Source organism: Lutra lutra, chromosome 2, assembly GCF_902655055.1.
Source record: "Lutra lutra chromosome 2, mLutLut1.2, whole genome shotgun sequence".
NCBI lineage: Eukaryota > Metazoa > Chordata > Mammalia > Carnivora > Mustelidae > Lutra > Lutra lutra.
Genome location: NC_062279.1, coordinates 67,189,575 through 67,206,777, shown reverse-complemented (window position 1 = coordinate 67,206,777; position 17,203 = coordinate 67,189,575). Strand labels below are relative to the sequence as shown.

The following is a 17,203-nucleotide window of genomic DNA, read 5'->3' as shown; positions in this document are numbered from 1 at the left end:
TTCATCCATTTTTTAAATAGTATTCTTGGTCTTTTTTCCTTCAATTAAAAAATATTTTTGCATATGAGGGATACTAGCCTTCTACCTTAGATATACTTTGCAAATACTTTCTCTTAGTTTGCTGTTTGTCTTTTAGCTTTGTTTATGGTATTTTGCCAAGAAAAACATTTTATTTTATATAGTTAAACTTAATAAACTTTTCCTCTTTCATGGTTGGATTTTTAATCTTAATTAGAAAGGCTTTCCCTAAATTCAGCTTATATAGAAATTTGCCTATATTTTCTATTAATTGTAAGTTTCATTTTTTACTTGGAGATTTCTGATCCATTTTTCTATTGTATTTTTATCTTAAATTTTATCATTTTTCCAAATGGCTGTTTATTTGTCCTAGAATTAAAACCCAACTTGACTCAAATGATTTGGGTGACCGCTTTTTTCATATACTTGACTTTTTATATTGGTCTGTTTCTGAACTTTTTGGTTCTGTTTGTCTATTCATGCTTCATTACTATACTGTTTCAATTTTAGAGGTTTTGTAGGATGTTTTAATACCTGGTAGAGTTAGTTCATCTTCATAGCTCTTTTTAGTGTTTTCCTAGCTGAATCTTGTGAATTTATTTTTCTCTATTAACATTAGTATCAACTTGTCCAATTCCAGTATAAAGCTCATTGGTGTTTTTATTGGAACACATTGCATTTATTCAATATCATAGGTAGAACTGGTACCTTAATTATATTGGGGCATTTTAACTTCAAGCATGGGACATCTTTCCATTTTTTCAAGTCTACTTTCGTTCCTTTCAGGAAAGTTTATTATTTTCTTTGTATAGATTTTTTTGTTAGGTTTATTTTTTTTTAAGATCTTTTTTATTTATTTTAGAGAGAGAGAGAGAGTGGGGTAGAAGCAGAGGGGGAGGGACAAGCAAATTCTGAGTTGAGCCTAGAGCCCAATACATGGGTTGATCCCAGGATCCCAAGATCACGACCTGAGCCAAAGTCAGATGCTTAACCAACTGAGCCACTGAGGTACCCCTTGTTAAATTTATTCTTAATTATTTTTCTCCTTTATGTTGCTATTGTAAATGGGGTTTTCTCACCCATTATAACTTGTGATTGGTTGTTTTATCGGTAAGATATTTTATTTTGTATTTACTGAAAACACCCTTATTTGGACATGAAATTTTTTTTTACCATATGTCATTTCTTTGCACACATATAAAGACAAGTATAAGGTAAATAAATTATTAAGAGATATATAAAACTATTTGATATTCAGAGTCCAAATATTCCAAATTACTTTTTGATTCAGAGTTCTTAAAAAAAAATCTATCTATCTAGATATATGTATGTATGTATGTATCTACCTACCAATATCCTCTGGACCATCAAAAATGTTGGTGACATAGCATTCTTTTTTTTTTTAATGTAGCATTCTTAAAAGAGGGCTTCATTCTTTTTTTTTTTTTTTAAGATTTTATTTATTTGGGGTGCCTGGGTGGCTGAGTGGGTTAAGCCGCTGCCTTCGGCTCAGGTCATGATCTCAGGGTCCTGGGATCGAGTCCCGCATCGGGCTCTCTGCTCAGCGGGGAGCCTGCTTCCCCCTTTCTCTCTGCCTGCCTCTCTGCCTTGTGATCTCTCTCTCTGTGTCAAATAAATTAATAAATAAAAAAAATCTTTAAAAAAAAAGATTTTATTTATTTGACAGAGAGAGAGAGATCACAAATAGGCAGAGAGATAGGCAAAGAGAAAGGGGAAGCAGGCTCCCTGCTAAGCAGAGAGCTGGATGCAGGGCTCCATCCCAGGACCCTGAGATCATGACCTGAGCTGATGGCAGAGGCTTGACCCATTGAGCCACCCAAGTGCCGCAAGAGTGCTTCATTCTTCTTTATTTTATTTTATTTTTTATTTTTATTTTTTTTATTAACATACAATGTATTATTTGACCCAGGGGTACAGGTCTGTGAGTCGCCAGGTTTACACACTTCACAGCACTCACCATAGCACGTACCCTCCCCAGTGTCCATAACCCAACCACCCTCTCCCCACCCCCACGCCCCCCCCCCCCCCCCGCCCCCGGCAACCCTCCATTTGTTTTGTGAGATTAAGAGTTAAGAGTGCTTCATTCTTAAAAGAGATTTTTTTTTTTTTTTTTTTTTTTGCAAGCCACTGTCACCTATTTTGCAAATTTTGATGCTGGTGCTCTCTTGATTTTATCAGAAGCTACTAAATGGATGCTTTTTAAGACAAATAACTAGGACTCAATCCTTTCTCAAATGATACTTAAGTGGTTTTTGACAAGAATGGCTGCATTGTCCAGTCTTACCACTAGAAATAACAGCCAGATTTCTACAGGAGTACTGCCTGGTTAACAAAGATACCACTGTATGTAAAATGCACTCTTTTCAGAGATACCAAAATACGAAAATTTAAATAGCCTTAAAATTGATTAAATACAGTATCTGGTTTTATGTTTCCTTGTCAGTATTTTTATTTAACAGCTTTGTCTTAAAAAACCACGGTTCAGGGGTACCTGGGTGGCTTAGTGGGTTGGGGCCTCTGCCTTCGGCTCAGGTTGTGATCCCGGGGTCCTGGGATTAAGCCCTGCGTCGGGCTCTCTGCTCGGTGCGGAACCTGCTTCCCTTCCTCTCTCTGCCTATTTGTGATCTCTGTCTGTCAAACAAATAAATAAAATCTTTAAAACAAACAAACGAGCAAACAAAAAAACCATGGTTCATTTGATTGAAATTTCCTTTTGTAGGAATTGAAATTTCATCACTGATAGGAATGATTCCTAAAGTGACTGAAGGAAGGAAATAACAGCTTCTGTCTAGATTTAAAAATCCATCTTCTTAAATTTTAGTTTGAGTGTATGTGTTTAAATTATATACTACATTGAAAATGTAGTATATACTATATTATTGATATACCACTGATGCAGAAGACAGACTTTGGGCAACTGTGGCTTACTGAAAATTAGCCCTGAGTCCGTATTTTCCAAAGATGATTGCAACAGTAACTTTCATTTCATGTTCTTCTTACAGTGTGAATGGGTGATGTCCTCTCTTCTTGAAATCAAAAGAGTTTTTGTGGCTTTCAAAGAGTGTGGCAGAAGTGACATGATGTGACTTTTGAGGCTAGGCAAAATGCTTGTCCCTGGAACCCTGAGCTGCATTTCAAGTTCAGATGTTTAAGACTACTGATTGTGAGGGAGATCACATAGAAAGGCTCTGAAACTGTGGAAGAGAGAGCTGTCCAGCCACTGTTCTCTCTAACAACCCCTTCTCTGGAGTGTTTCAGATCTAGCCACTGTATAACTTTACCTGCTCCCAACTAGAAAGTGAGAGCATTTGAATACTAACATAGGGCTGTATTCAAATAGTTCATTAAAAAAGAAGTGGCTTTACTGACTCAGTATTTTAAATTTCTGTTGTTTTTATTGAGATAAAACTTACATACCTCAAAACTTGAAGCTTACATCTCAATGACTGTTAGTGTATTCACAAGGTTGTGTAATCAGCACTGCTATCTAATTTGAGAATGTTTTAGTCACCCCAGAAAGAGATCCCGAACCCATTAACAATCACTCCCCATGCCTCTGACTTCCCTTTAGCCCCTGACAGCCATCACTGTACTTTCCATCTCTATTATTGACTAATATTTAACACTTAATTTTTAAATTTGTCTGTCTCTCTTAGCACATTTGAAATAATACACGAGAAAGATCTTGAGGGTGCTTTCAGCTATTTGTTTCTGGCTGGTGTAATGGTAGCAGAAGTGACAGCTGAGAATGTTAACAATATAGAGGACAGAATAAAAGAACTAGTGTTTGATTCTCTAAAGAATAGTAGTGATATGACTAGTGAGTGAATCTGTGCCATCAAGAAAATATTATATTTATGGCTTTTTTTGAAAGAAGAAAAGTGTTTACTGTAATGCTGACTTCGAAGCATGGGGGCGGACAAAAAAACTCTTATAAAAGTCAGTGTTGGACTCGCGCCGCGGCCGCGGAGACGTGAAGGCCGTCCGCACGCCTCCTCCTGATCCGGCTCGGTGCTCGCCCTCGCTCTCCTCTCCGCGTCCCCATGGAGAAGATGGAGCTGATCCAGAAGGCGAAGCTGGCCGAACAGGCCGAGCGCTACGACGACATGGCCACCTGCATGAAGGCCGTGACCGAGCAGGGCGCCGAGCTGTCCAACGAGGAGCGCAACCTGCTCTCGGTGGCCTACAAGAACGTGGTCGGCGGCCGCAGGTCCGCCTGGAGGGTCATCTCGAGCATCGAGCAGAAAACCGACACCTCGGACAAGAAGTTGCAGCTGATTAAGGACTATCGGGAGAAAGTGGAGTCCGAGCTGAGGTCCATCTGCACCACGGTGCTGGAATTGTTGGATAAGTATTTAATAGCCAATGCAACTAATCCAGAGAGTAAGGTCTTCTATCTGAAAATGAAGGGAGATTACTTCTGGTACCTTGCTGAAGTTGCATGTGGTGATGATCGAAAGCAAACGATAGATAATTCCCAAGGAGCTTACCAAGAGGCTTTTGACATAAGCAAGAAAGAGATGCAGCCCACGCACCCGATCCGCCTGGGGCTGGCTCTTAACTTCTCTGTGTTTTACTATGAGATCCTTAATAACCCAGAGCTTGCCTGCACCCTGGCTAAAACGGCTTTTGATGAGGCCATCGCAGAACTTGACACACTGAATGAAGATTCCTACAAAGACAGCACCCTCATCATGCAGTTGCTTAGAGACAACCTAACATTATGGACATCAGACAGTGCAGGAGAAGAATGTGATGCGGCAGAAGGGGCAGAAAACTAAATGCTTACAGGGTGGTCATCCTTCGTCTCCTCAAGAAACCTTTTTACTCATCTCCATTCCTTATTCCATTTGGATTTCCTATAGCAAAGAACCCACTCATGTGTATGGAATCAACTGTTTATAGTCTTTTCACACCGCAGCTTTGGGAAAAACTCCATTCCTTGATTTTGTGTTTGTCTTGGCCTTCCTGGTGTGCAGTTACTGCTGTAGAAAAGTATTAATAGCTTCATTTCCTATAAACACAAGTAACTTCCAAACACTTCTCTAGAGGACTAAAAATGTATCTGGTATTGAAGTAATCTGAACCACTTCTGCAAGTGACTGTGTTTTGTATTACTGTGAAGATATGAAAATGTAGTCATTACAATTTACAGAGTGTTCTGCATAACTTCCTAATTTCTACATTCCCTCCCTCCCTCTTCAGGGGTTTCCTTTCCGTAAGCAACTTTTCCATGCTCTTAATGTATTCCTTTTTGGTAGGAATCCAGAAGTATTCGATTGAATGGAAAAGCATTTGGCATTTCTGCGCTGGGGGTCACAAATTAAAATGCCTCCTGTATCATATATGACGGAGGTCCTGTGTATCTGTGACAACAGGAAGTTTCCTTATTCATTCTTCATTTGCTGCTGTTTAAGTTGACAAGTTCCCTTCCCAATAAAAATTCACTTACACCTCCAAAAAAAAAAAAAAAAAGTCAGTGTTAGGGGTACCTGGGTGGCTCAGTGGGTTAAAGCCTCTGCCTTCGGCTCGGGTCATGATTTTGGGGTCCTGGGATCGAGCCCCATATAGGGCTCCCTGCTCAGCGGAAAACCTGCTTCCCCCCACTTGGTCTCTCTGCCTGCCTCTATGCCTACTTGTGATCTTTGTCAAATGAATAAATAAAAATCTTAAAAAAAAAAAGTGTTATTCTGTTACTAGAAATGAAGCAAATGCAAGTTGATTTAAGAAAATAAATATTACTATCTACTTTTCAGTGTTGTTAACATTAAATGAGAACCTGTCAGTAAGTGGTGCACAATATTAATTATCCAGAAAAAGTTCATGTAAATTTCATCCTACTTTTAGATAAAATTCACATATTTAGCCTTAGTTGGGAAAGGTATCCAAGCCATCTGTTTAATTTTCCTCTGGAAGGCTAAGACTTGGTAAAACTTGGATTGTAACGTCTTTTTTTTAAAAAATGTAACTTCAAACATAGAAACAATCATTTTCTAATAAGGTAACAATAGTCTTCAAAGGGATATGCTAAAGATGATTCATTAATGTACATGAAAGATGTATTAGAATTTATATTTATCTCTTAATGAGTAATAAAATAATAAAAAATTATAAAAATATTTAGCTTTACAGTGGTGCCCTGCATTGGATCAGATGAGATTTATAGCTTGTGTGGCATCTTGAGGAAGCCTGGAGGGGTGGTATGAAACCTCACATAAGTATTTCCTTTCAGTTTATTGTTATGTGTTTACTTGTGCCCAAATAAGTGGATTTAAAGATTTTAAATGGTAGCCTTTTAGCAGAATTTTGTGATGAGAAGTGATTATAAAAATCTTTTAATACTCAGAAGTTTGAATTTGTTGTAGGATGATGGAGTTTTTAAACCTTAAATTTAAAGATGAGATAGGCATTTTTCTATTATAGATAAATTTTCTTAATTAATGTAACTTTCAGTGGTATTTTTGTAAATATAAACACAATCTGTCATTTAATGTTTTAAACTAGCAATTCAACTTTGAGTGACAAAGAATTCTTTAAAAAGAAAATAAAAAAAATTTTTAAAGTAAGCTCTACTCCCAACATGGGATTTAAACTCATGTTTGCGAGATCAAGAGTTACTGAGCCAGCTAGGCACCCCAAGAACTTCTTTTTGAATGAAATTTATTCTGTAAAAATGGAAGTGTTTGGAAATATTTACATTATTTTCTCACTTTGTTGCTGAAAAGGGTGTTGAAAGGTTATACCTTGAAAAACAGGAACGCAATTCACATCCTTTTTTTAAAATGAGTTAAAATGAATTTTGAAGTCACAGTTTATATATTTATTTATTTAACTATAGTCACCCATTTTATTCACCTTATTCACCTTATCACTGGAAGTTTGTATTCTTTGACCAACATTCCCCATTTCCCCCACCCGACAACCCTCGGCAACTACCAGTTTACTTTTTGTCTCTATGAGTTCATTTTTTAAAAGAATTTCATGATGTCATCATATAGTATTTGCCTTTGCCTGTGTGACATTTCACTTATTCCAATGCCCTCCGGTTTCATCCATGTTGTCACACGTGACAGGATTTCCTTCTTTATTAAGGCTGAAAAATAATCCATTGCATATATATACATTTTATCCATTCATCTGTCAGTTGACACTTAGATTGTTTCTGTGCCTTAGCTATTGTGAATACTGCTATGGTTGTGGGTAGTGGAGCGGGGGGCAGATAACTCTTTGGGATAGTGATTCAATTTCCTTCAGAAAAATACCCAGAAGTGGACTTGCAAAATCATGTGTAATGAGGACCTTTCATACTATTTCCCATTCTGGCTGTACGGATGTACATTCCCATCAGCAATATATAAAGGTTCTCCTTTCTTCGTATCCTTGCCAGCACTTGTTATCTCTTGTGTTTTCAACAGTAAGATTTCTATCAAGTGTGAGGTGATAACTCAGTGTGGTTTTGATTTGCATTTTCCTGATGATTAATGATGTTGAGCACCTTTACATTTACCTATTGGGCTTCTGTAGGTGTTCTTTGGAAAAATGTCTACTGAGGTCCTTTTTGCCCATTTTTAAATCAGACTGCGGTGTGTGTGTGTGTGTGGTTTTTTGTTTTTTGTTTTTTTTTGTTGTTGTTGTTTTGTTTTTTGCAATTGAGTTGTATGAGTTCCTTAGACATTTTGAGAGTGTCCTACTCTTCAATTTTTTGGAAGACTTTGAGAAGGATCAGCGTTCATTCTTTAGTTGTTTGGTAGCATTCACCAGTGAAACCATCTGGTTCTAGGTTTTTCTTTGCTTGGAGCTTTTTAATTACTAATTCTATCTCCTTACTCATTATTGGTCTGTTCACATTTTCTATTTCTCATGATTCAATCTTGCTAAGTGGTATGTTTCTAGTAATGTATCCTTTTCTTCTGGGTTATCTAATTTGTTGGCATATAGTTATTCACTATATATAGTGTCTTATGATCCTTTGTATTTCCTTGGTATCAGTTATAATGTTTCCTCTTTCGTTCATAATTTTCTTTTTTTTATTAACATATAATGTATTATTTGTTTCAGGGGTACGGGTCTGTGATTCATCAGTCTTACACAATTCAGAGCACTCATCATAGCACATACCTTCCCCAATGTCCATCACTCAGCCACCCCATCCCTCCCACCCACCTCCCCTTTAGCAACCCTCCGTTTGTTTCCTGAGATTAAGAGTCTCTTATGGTTTGTTTGCTTCACTGGTTTCATCTTTCCCCCTCCCTTCCCCTATGATCCTGTCTTGTTTCTCAAATTCCTCATGTCAGTGAAATCATATGATAATTGTCTTTCTCTGATTGACTTATTTCACTTAGCATAATAGCCTCTAGTTCCATACACATCATTACAAATGGCAGGATTTGGTTTGTTTTTTGTTGGCTGCATAATATTCCATTTTGTGTGTGTGTGTGTGTGTGTGTGTGTGTGTATACATATATAAACCACATCTTCTTTATCCATTCATCTGTTGATGTACATCTAGGCTCTTTCCATAGTTTGGCTGTTGTGGACATTGCTACCATAAACATTCGGGTGCATGTGCCCTTTTGGATCACTACATTTGTATCTTCGGGGTAAATACCCAATAGTGCAATTGCTTGGTCATAGGGTAGCTCTGTTTTCAACTTTTTGAGGAACCTCCATACTGTTGTCCAGAGTGACTGCACCAGCTTGCATTCCCACCAACAGTGTAGGAGGGTTCCCCTTTCTCTGCATCCTCACCAACACTTGCTGTTTCCTGACTTGTTAATTATAGCCATTCTGACTGATGTGAGGTAGTATCTCACTTGTGGTTTTTATTTGTATTTCCCTGATGCTGAGTGATGTCAAACACTTTCATGTGTCTGTTGGCCAGTTGGATGTCTTCTTTGTAGAAAAGTCTGTTGATGTCTTCTGCCCACTTCTTTTTTTTTTTTTTTTAAGATTTTATTTATTTATTTGACAGAAATCACAAGTAAGCAGAGAGGCAGGCAGAGAGAGAGGAGGAAGCAGGCTCCCTGCTGAGCAGAAAGCCCGATGTGGGGCTCGAACCCAGGACCTGGGATCATGACCTGAGCCGAAGGCAGCGGCTTAACCCACTGAGCCACCCAGGCGCCCCTTCTGCCCACTTCTTGATTGGATTATTTGTTCTTTGGGTGTTGAGCTGGATAAGTTCTTTATAGATTTTGGATACTAGCCCTTTATCTGATATGTCATTGCAAATATCTTCTCCCATTCTGTCAGTGGTCTTTTGGTTTTATTGACTATTTCCTTTGCTGTGCAAAAGCTTTTGATCTTGATGAAGTCCCAGTAATTCATTTTTTTTGCCCTTGCTTCCCTTGCCTTTAGTGATGTTTCTAGGATGCAGTTGTTGCAGCAGAGGTCACAGAGGTTGCTGCCTGTGTTCTCCTCAAGGATTTTGATGGATTCCTGTCTCATATTGCGGTCTTTCATCCATTTGAGTCTATTTTCGTGTGTAGGTCCAGTTTCGATTTTCTGCATGTGGCTGTCCAATTTTCCCAACACCATTTATTGAAGAGACTGTCTTTTTTCCATTGGACATTCTTTCCTGCTTTGTTGAAGATTAATTGATGATAGAGTTGAGGGTCCATTTCTGGCTCTGTATTCTGTTCCACTGATCTATGTATCTGTTTTTGTGCCAGTACCACACTATCTTGATGATGACAGCTTTGTAATAGAGCTTGAAGTCTGGAATTGTGATGCCTCCAGCTTTGGTTTTCTTTTTCAATATCCCTCTGGCTATTTGGGGTCTTTTCTGGTTCCATATAGATTTTAGGATTATTTGTTCCATTTCTTTGAAAAAAAGCTGAGATATTTTGATAGGGATTGAATTAAATGTGTAGATTGCTTTAGGTAGCATAGACATTTTCACAATATTTGTTCTTCGAATCCATGAGCATGGAACATTTTTCCATTTCTTTGTGTCTTCTTCAAATTCTTTCATAAGTATTCTATAGTTTTCTGAGTACAGATTCTTTGCCTCTTTGGTTAGGTTTATTCCTAGGTATCTTAACGGTTTTGGGTGCAATTGTAAATGGGATTGACTCCTTAATTTCTCTTTCTTCTGTCTCTTTGTAGGTGTATAGAAGTGCAACTGATTTCTGTGCACTGATTTTATATCCTGACACTTTACTGAATTCCTGTACAAGTTCTAGCAGTTTTGGGGTGGGGTCTTTTGGGTTTTCCACATAAAGTATCATATCATCTGCAAAGAGTGAGAGTTTGACTCTTTTGTTGCTAATTTGGATGCCTTTTATTTCTTTTTGTTGTCTGATGGCTGTGGCTAGGACTTCTAGTACTATGTTGAATAGCAGGGGTGATAGTGGACATCCCTGCCGTGTTCCTGACCTTAGGGGAGAAACTCTCAGTTTTTCTTCATTGAGAATGATATCCCTTTGGGTTTTCATAGCTGGCTTTTATGATATTGAGGTATGTACCCTCTATCCCTACACTGTGAAGAGTTTTGATCAAGAAAGGATGCTGTACTTTGTCTAGTGCCTTTTCTGCATGAATTGAGAGTATCGTATGGTTCTTGTCCTTTCTTTTATTAATGTAGTATATCACACTGATTGATTTGCAGATGTTGAACCAACCTTGCAGCCCAGGAATAAATTCCACTTGGTTGTGGTGAATAATCCTTTTAATGTACTGTTGGATCCTATTGGTTAGTATTTTGCTGAGAATTTTTGTATCTATTTTCATCAGGGACACTGGTCTGTATTTCTCCTCTTTGGTGGATTCTTTGTCTGGTTTTGGGATCAAGGTAATGGTGGCCTCATAAAATGAGTTTGGAAGTTTTCCTTCCATTTATATTTATTGGAACAGTTTCAGGAGAACAGGTATTAATTCTTCTTTAAATATTTGGTAGAATCCCCCTTGGGAAGCCATTGGGCCCTGGGCTCTTGTTTTTTGGGAGATTTTTGATCACTGCTTCAATTTCCTTGCTGGTTATGGGTCTGTTCAGGTTTTCTATTTCTTTTTTTTTTTTTTTTTTTTTTTTTTTAAGATTTTATTTATTTATTTGTCAGAGAGAGAGGGAGAGAGAGCGAGCACAGGCAGACAGAATGGCAGGCAGAGGGAGAAGCAGGATCCCTGCCGAGCAAGGAGCCCGATGTGGGACTTGATCCCAGGACGCTGGGATCATGACCTGAGCCGAAGGCAGCTGCTTAACCAACTGAGCCACCCAGGCGTCCCAGGTTTTCTATTTCTTCCTGGTTCAGTTTGGTAGCTTATACTTCTCTAGGAATGCATCCATTTCTTCCAGATTGTCTAACTGGCATATAATTGCTCATAATATGTTCTTATAGTTGTTTGTGTTTCTTTGGTGTTGGTTGTTATCTCTCCTCTTTCATTCATGATTTTGTTAATTTGGGTCCTCTTTTTTTTTTGTAAGTCTGACCAGGGGTTTATCAATCTTATTAATTCTTTTTTTTTTTTTTTTTAAAGATTTTATTTATTTATTTGTCAGAGAGAGAGGGAGAGAGAGCAAGCACAGGCAGACAGAATGGCAGGCAGAGGCAGAGGGAGAAGCAGGCTCCCTGATGAGCAAGGAGCCCGATGTGGGACTCGATCCCAGGATGCTGGGATCATGACCCGAGCCGAAGGCAGCTGCTTAACCAACTGAGCCACCCAGGCGTCCCTTATTAATTCTTTCAAAGAGCCAGCTCCTAGTTTTGTTGATTTGTTCTACTGTTCTTTTAGTTTCTATTTCATTGATTTCTGCTCAGATCTTTATTATTTCTCTTCTCCTGCTGGATTTAGTCTTTCTTTGCTATTCTTTTTCCAGCTCCTTTAGGTGTGGGGTTAGGTTGTGTATTTGAGACCTTTCTTGTTTCTTGAGAAAGGCTTATATTGCTATATACTTTACTCTTAGCACTGCCTTTGCTGTATCCCAAAGATTTTGAACAGTTGTGTTTTCATTTTCACTTGTTTCCATGAATTTTTTAAATTTTTATTTGATTTCCTGGTTGATGCATTCATTCTTTAGTAGGATGCTCTTTAGCTTTCATGTATTTGAGTTCTTTCCAACTTTCCTCTTGTGGTTGAGTTCTAGTTTCAAAGCATTGTAGTCTGAAAATATGCAGGGAATGATCCCAATCTTTTGGTACCAGTTGAGACCTAATTTGTTTGTTTTAAAGATTTATTTATTTATTTATTTGACAGAGAGAGAGAGAGAGAGAGAGAGAGAGAGAGAAAACACAGCAGGGGGAGTGGGAGAGGAGAAGCAGGCTTCCTGCTGAGCAGGGAGCCCATTGTGGGCCTCAATCCCAGAACCCTGGGATCGTGACCTGAGCCAAAGGCAGCCACTTAATGACTGAGCCACCCAGGCACCTGAAACCTGATTTGTGACCCAGGATGTGATCTATTCTGGAGAATATTCCATTGGCACTAAAGAAGAATGTGTATTCTGTTGCTTTGGGATGGAATGTTCTGAATATATCTGTGATGTCCGTCTGGTCCAGTGTGTCATTTATTTATTTTTTAAAAAGATTTTATTTCTTTATTTGTCAGACAGAGATCACAAGTAGGCAGAGAGGCAGGCAGAGCAGTGGGGAGGGAGGAAGCAGGCTCCCTGCTGAGCAGAGAGCCCGATGTGGGGCTTGATCCCAGGGCCCTGAGATCATGACCTGAGCCGAAGGTAGAGGCTTAACCCACTGAGCCACCTAGGTGCTCCCCAGTGTGTCATTTAAAGCCATTATTTCCTAGTTGATCTTTTGCTTAGATGATCTGTCCATTTCGGTGAGGTGGGTGTTAAAGTCCCCTACTATTATGTATTATTGTTGATGTGTTTCTTTGATTTTGTTATTAATTGGTTTATATAATTGGCTGCTCCCATGTTAGGGGCATAGATATTTAAAATTGTTAGATCTTCTTTTTGGATAGACCCTTTAAGTATGATCTAGTGTCCTTCCTCATTTCTTTTTATAGTCTTTGGTTTAAAATCTAATTTGATATAAGGATGGCGACCCCCAACTTTCTTTTGATGTCCATTAGTATGGTAAATTGTTTTCCACACCCTCACTTTAAATCTCGAGTTGTCTTTGGGTCTAAAATGAGTCTCTTGCAGACCGCATATTGATGGGTTTTGTTTTTTTATCCATTCTGATACCCTGTGTCTTTTTTTTTTTTTTAAGATTTTATTTATTTATTTATTTGACAGAGAGAGATCACAAGTAGACAGAGAGGCAGACAGAGAGAGAGAGAGGGAAGCAGGCTCCCTACTGAGCAGAGAGCTCGATGTGGGGCTCGATCCCAGGACCCTGAGATCATGACCTGAGCCGAAGGCAGCGGCTTAACCCACTGAGCCACCCAGGCGCCCCTACCCTGTGTCTTTTGTTTGGGGCATTTAGCCCATTTACATTCAGGGTAACTATTGAGAGAGAGGAATTTAGTGCCATTGTATTGCCTATAAGGTGACTCTTACTGTATATTGTCACTCTTCCTTTTTGATTTGTTAGTTTTTAGGCTCTCTCTTGCATGGAGGACCCCTTTCAGTATTTCCAGTAAGGGTGGTTTGTTGTTCTCACATTCTTTCAGTTTTGTTCATCCTGGAAGCTTTTTATCTCTCCTTCTACTTTTAGTGACAGCCTAACTGGATGTAGTATTCTTGGCTGCATATTTTTCTCATTTAGTGCTCTGTATATATCATGCCAGTCCTTTCTGGCCTGCAGTCTCTGTGAATAGGGCTGCTGCCAATCTAATATTTCTACCTTTGTAGGTTACAGACCTTGTCCTTAGCTGCTTTTAGGATTTTTTTTTGTCTCTGAGACTTTTAAGTTTTACTATTGGATGATGGGGTGTTGACCTATTTTTATTGATTTTGAGGGGGCTTCTCTGTGCCTCCTGGATTTTGATGCCTGTTTCCTTCCCCAAATTAGGGAAGTTCTTCACTTCCAATAATTTGGTCCAATAAGCCTTCTGCCCCTCTCTTTTTATTCTTCTTTCTAGATCCCAGTTATTCTAATATTGTTTCATCTTAAGGTATCACTTATCTCTCGAATTCTTATGATCCTGTAGTAGTTTATCTTTTTCTCAGCTTCTTTATATCACTAGTTCTGTCTTCTGCCTCATTTATCCTAGCAGTAAGAGCCTCCATTTTTGATTGCACCTTACTGATAGCTTTTTCCATTTCGACTTGGTTAGATTTTAGTTCTTTTATTTCTCTTGGAATGGATTCTCTAGTATCTTCTATGCTTTTTTCAAGTCCAGCTAGTATCTTTATAATCATCCTTCTGAACTCTAGTTCTGACATCTTACCAATGTCTATATTGATTAGGTCCCTAGCTGTTGGTACTGCCTCTTGTTCTTTTTTTATTTTGAGGTGAGTTTTTCCGCTTTTTCATTTTGTCCAGAGAAGAATAGATGAATGAGAGAACAAAATGCTAAAAGGGTAACAGTGTCTCCTGAAAAATATACTCTAAACAAATCAGAAGACATCTGAAAACAGGGGGAACAGAAAGGAAAAAAAAAGTATGATCAGGTTGGTGAATAGAACAGAGCCATAGGTTTGATACTGGGTGTATTTTGGTCTGTTAGAAAATACTGCCTCCCATAATTTTAAGGAAAGAAAAACTTATGTATATACAAAAATAAGGGTAAATATGAAGAAGGAATGGAGTATGCCTGTAGAGATGAAAATTAAAAAAAGATTTTAAAAAAGGAATTGATAAGAAATTGGTTGAAAAAAAAAAAAGGCAGAGAATGTGATCTGGCTGGAGACTAGAATAAAGCCATATGTTAGATTTAGGGTATATTTTGGTCTCTTAGAAGAAACTGTATTCCAAAATTTTAAGGAGAAAAAATTTTATTTATATATATATATATATATATATATATATGCACACATACATATGTACATACATACATATATATGTATTATATACACACAAAAATATGGTTAAATACAATGAAGGGATCGAATATTATAAAAATGAAAATTAAAAAGGAATTTAAAAATGGTATTATAAGGGGCTGCCTGGGTGGCTCAGTGGGTTAAGCCTCTGCCTTCAGCTCAGGTCATGATCTCAGGGTCCTGGGATCAAGTCCCGCATAAGGCTCTCTGCTAGGCAGGGAGCCTGCTTCCTCCTCCCTCTCTCTCTCTCTCCCTCTCTGCCTACTTGTGATCTCTGTCAAATAAATAAAATCTTAAAAAAAAGTTATTATAAGATGGTTAAATATGAAAGAAGAAAAATGAAAAAAATGGAAAAAGAAAAAATAAAGAATTTAAAAAATTTAACTTTGAAAGACTAAAGAATCATGGCAAAAAAAGGCCATGAATTCTATGTGCTGTAGTCCCCTACGGCTGGAGATTCACAGTTCTCATTGATTGGTAAATTTGGTCTTGGCTGGATGTTCTTGCTGATCCTCTGTGGGAGGGCCCTATTGCAGTGATTCTCAAATGTCTTTGCCCGAGATGGAATTTTACCACCCTTGCCAGGGGCAAGGCAAAATAATCTGCTCGAGTTTGCTCTTGGTAGCTTTTGTTTCCTGAAAGCTTTTGTACAGCTTTGGAGGATAGGAATGAAAATTGTGGCCTCCCAGTCACCAGCCTGGAGCAGCTGAGAGCTTGGTGGGGGCGCCCCTTCTTCACTGTGCCCTCAGAGAAAAGCAGTCAGTCCCTCCTGTCTCCCTGTCTCTGGCTGCACTCTGTGCTCACCCGGCCTGTGACTGAGCATTTCTCTGTCTGACACATGACCCCATTTGGAGTTTCCAAACCGAACAGACTCCTACATTGCGCTCCCTTGCTGTCCTCCTGGTGGAGGAAGGTGGGGGTCTCCCCAGATCTGCCGCTTATGCGGTCCCTGCTCAAATAGCAGTGGCCCTGTTGTGCCAAGGATTGGGTTTATGGCAACCCCCAGCTTAGAGCCCACTCCTTGGCTCTGTCTTTGCAGCCGGCTTCCCTGCTCAGATACCTGGGAGCTATGCTGCACTCAGGCACTCTCAAGTCTTTTTGTGACCCTGTGTGTCCTGAGACCATACTGTCCCAGTGAGGGCTCTATCTGCAGCTTAGCCACTGGAGCCACGTCCCTCTGTGGAGCAGATTTCTACAAGTTCTGATATTGTGCTCTGCTGCTCTGTCCCTTGCTGGGAGCTGGCCCCTCTCTCCAGGGTCTGTCTTCCCACATATCACCTCAGATTGACTTCTCTGCATATTCTATCTTCCAGAAAGTGGTCGCTTTTCTGTTCTTAGCATTGCTGCTCTTCTTTTCTGTTGAGTTTGTAGGTGTTCAGCATGGTTTGGTAACTGGCTGAATTCCTTAGACCAGATAAAATTTAGGTCTACTACTCCTGTGCCATCTTGCTCCTTCTGAAGTTACATTTTAAGAGCCAAAACACTTCGTACTAAATTGGTAAGAAAAACTGGAAATTATAACTGAATTTCAGCAAAGCCAATGAATCTCATCTTATAATTGGATTTACATATATTTGTGTATTCCTCCTCTAATTTGTTTTGACATTAAAAGTTAGATCTTTTAAATGCTGTATCACAGTTAAGCCAAGATTAAAAAAATGCATATTTGTTCACATTCCTTTCACTTAAAGGCAAAAATTTAAGGAGGTTGCAAAAAGATTTTTTCTCTCAGTATAAAAATTAAAAAAAAAATGTTTCTCTCTTAACCTCACTTAATTTCTTTTTATTTTTATAACATATAAGTTTAGTATTTAGTAGTCTGTTTATAATTAATGCATTAATATGTCTTTGATCTGATTACTTAGTTTTTACTGATAAGAATGTATAATCTAAGGTTTGGAGGTTATTAATCCAGATTATTGTCTGTGGTTTCAGGGGGAAATTTGAACTCTGCATCACTACTGAAGTGTTTCTGCTTGGGGGGACACTATTCTGTTAGGTCCATTTGAATTTGAGCACATAATGATGCCATATTCAAAGTAATTTTATGTTTTTACAAATTTGTCAGGCTCATTGAAATATTTTTCTGCCTCAGTCTCTTTCTGCTTTCCTTTTCTGGTCCTCCAATCACATGTGTGTTAGACTTTTGATAGTGCCTTATGTCCTTGAGATTATTTGTTTTTTTACAATCTTCTCTGTTCCTCAGATTGGATAATTTATATATATATTTTTTGATACTTATTTTTTAAATTTAAATTCAGTTTCATTAACATATAGCATATTATT

The 17,203-nt window shown here is 38.4% G+C and overlaps 2 protein-coding genes across 6 annotated transcripts in view; both read left to right on the top strand.

Moving 5' to 3' along the window:
* The window catches only part of LRBA (LPS responsive beige-like anchor protein), a 755,230-nt gene that overhangs the window by 39,542 nt on the left and 698,485 nt on the right, over positions 1 to 17,203 (top strand). The window lies entirely within an intron of this gene.
* On the top strand, positions 4,036 to 5,384 carry LOC125093034 (14-3-3 protein theta-like). The gene has a single exon (XM_047717624.1). It carries the CDS (start codon positions 4,083 to 4,085, stop codon positions 4,818 to 4,820), a length of 738 nt encoding a protein of 245 aa, XP_047573580.1. The 5' UTR covers positions 4,036 to 4,082; the 3' UTR covers positions 4,821 to 5,384.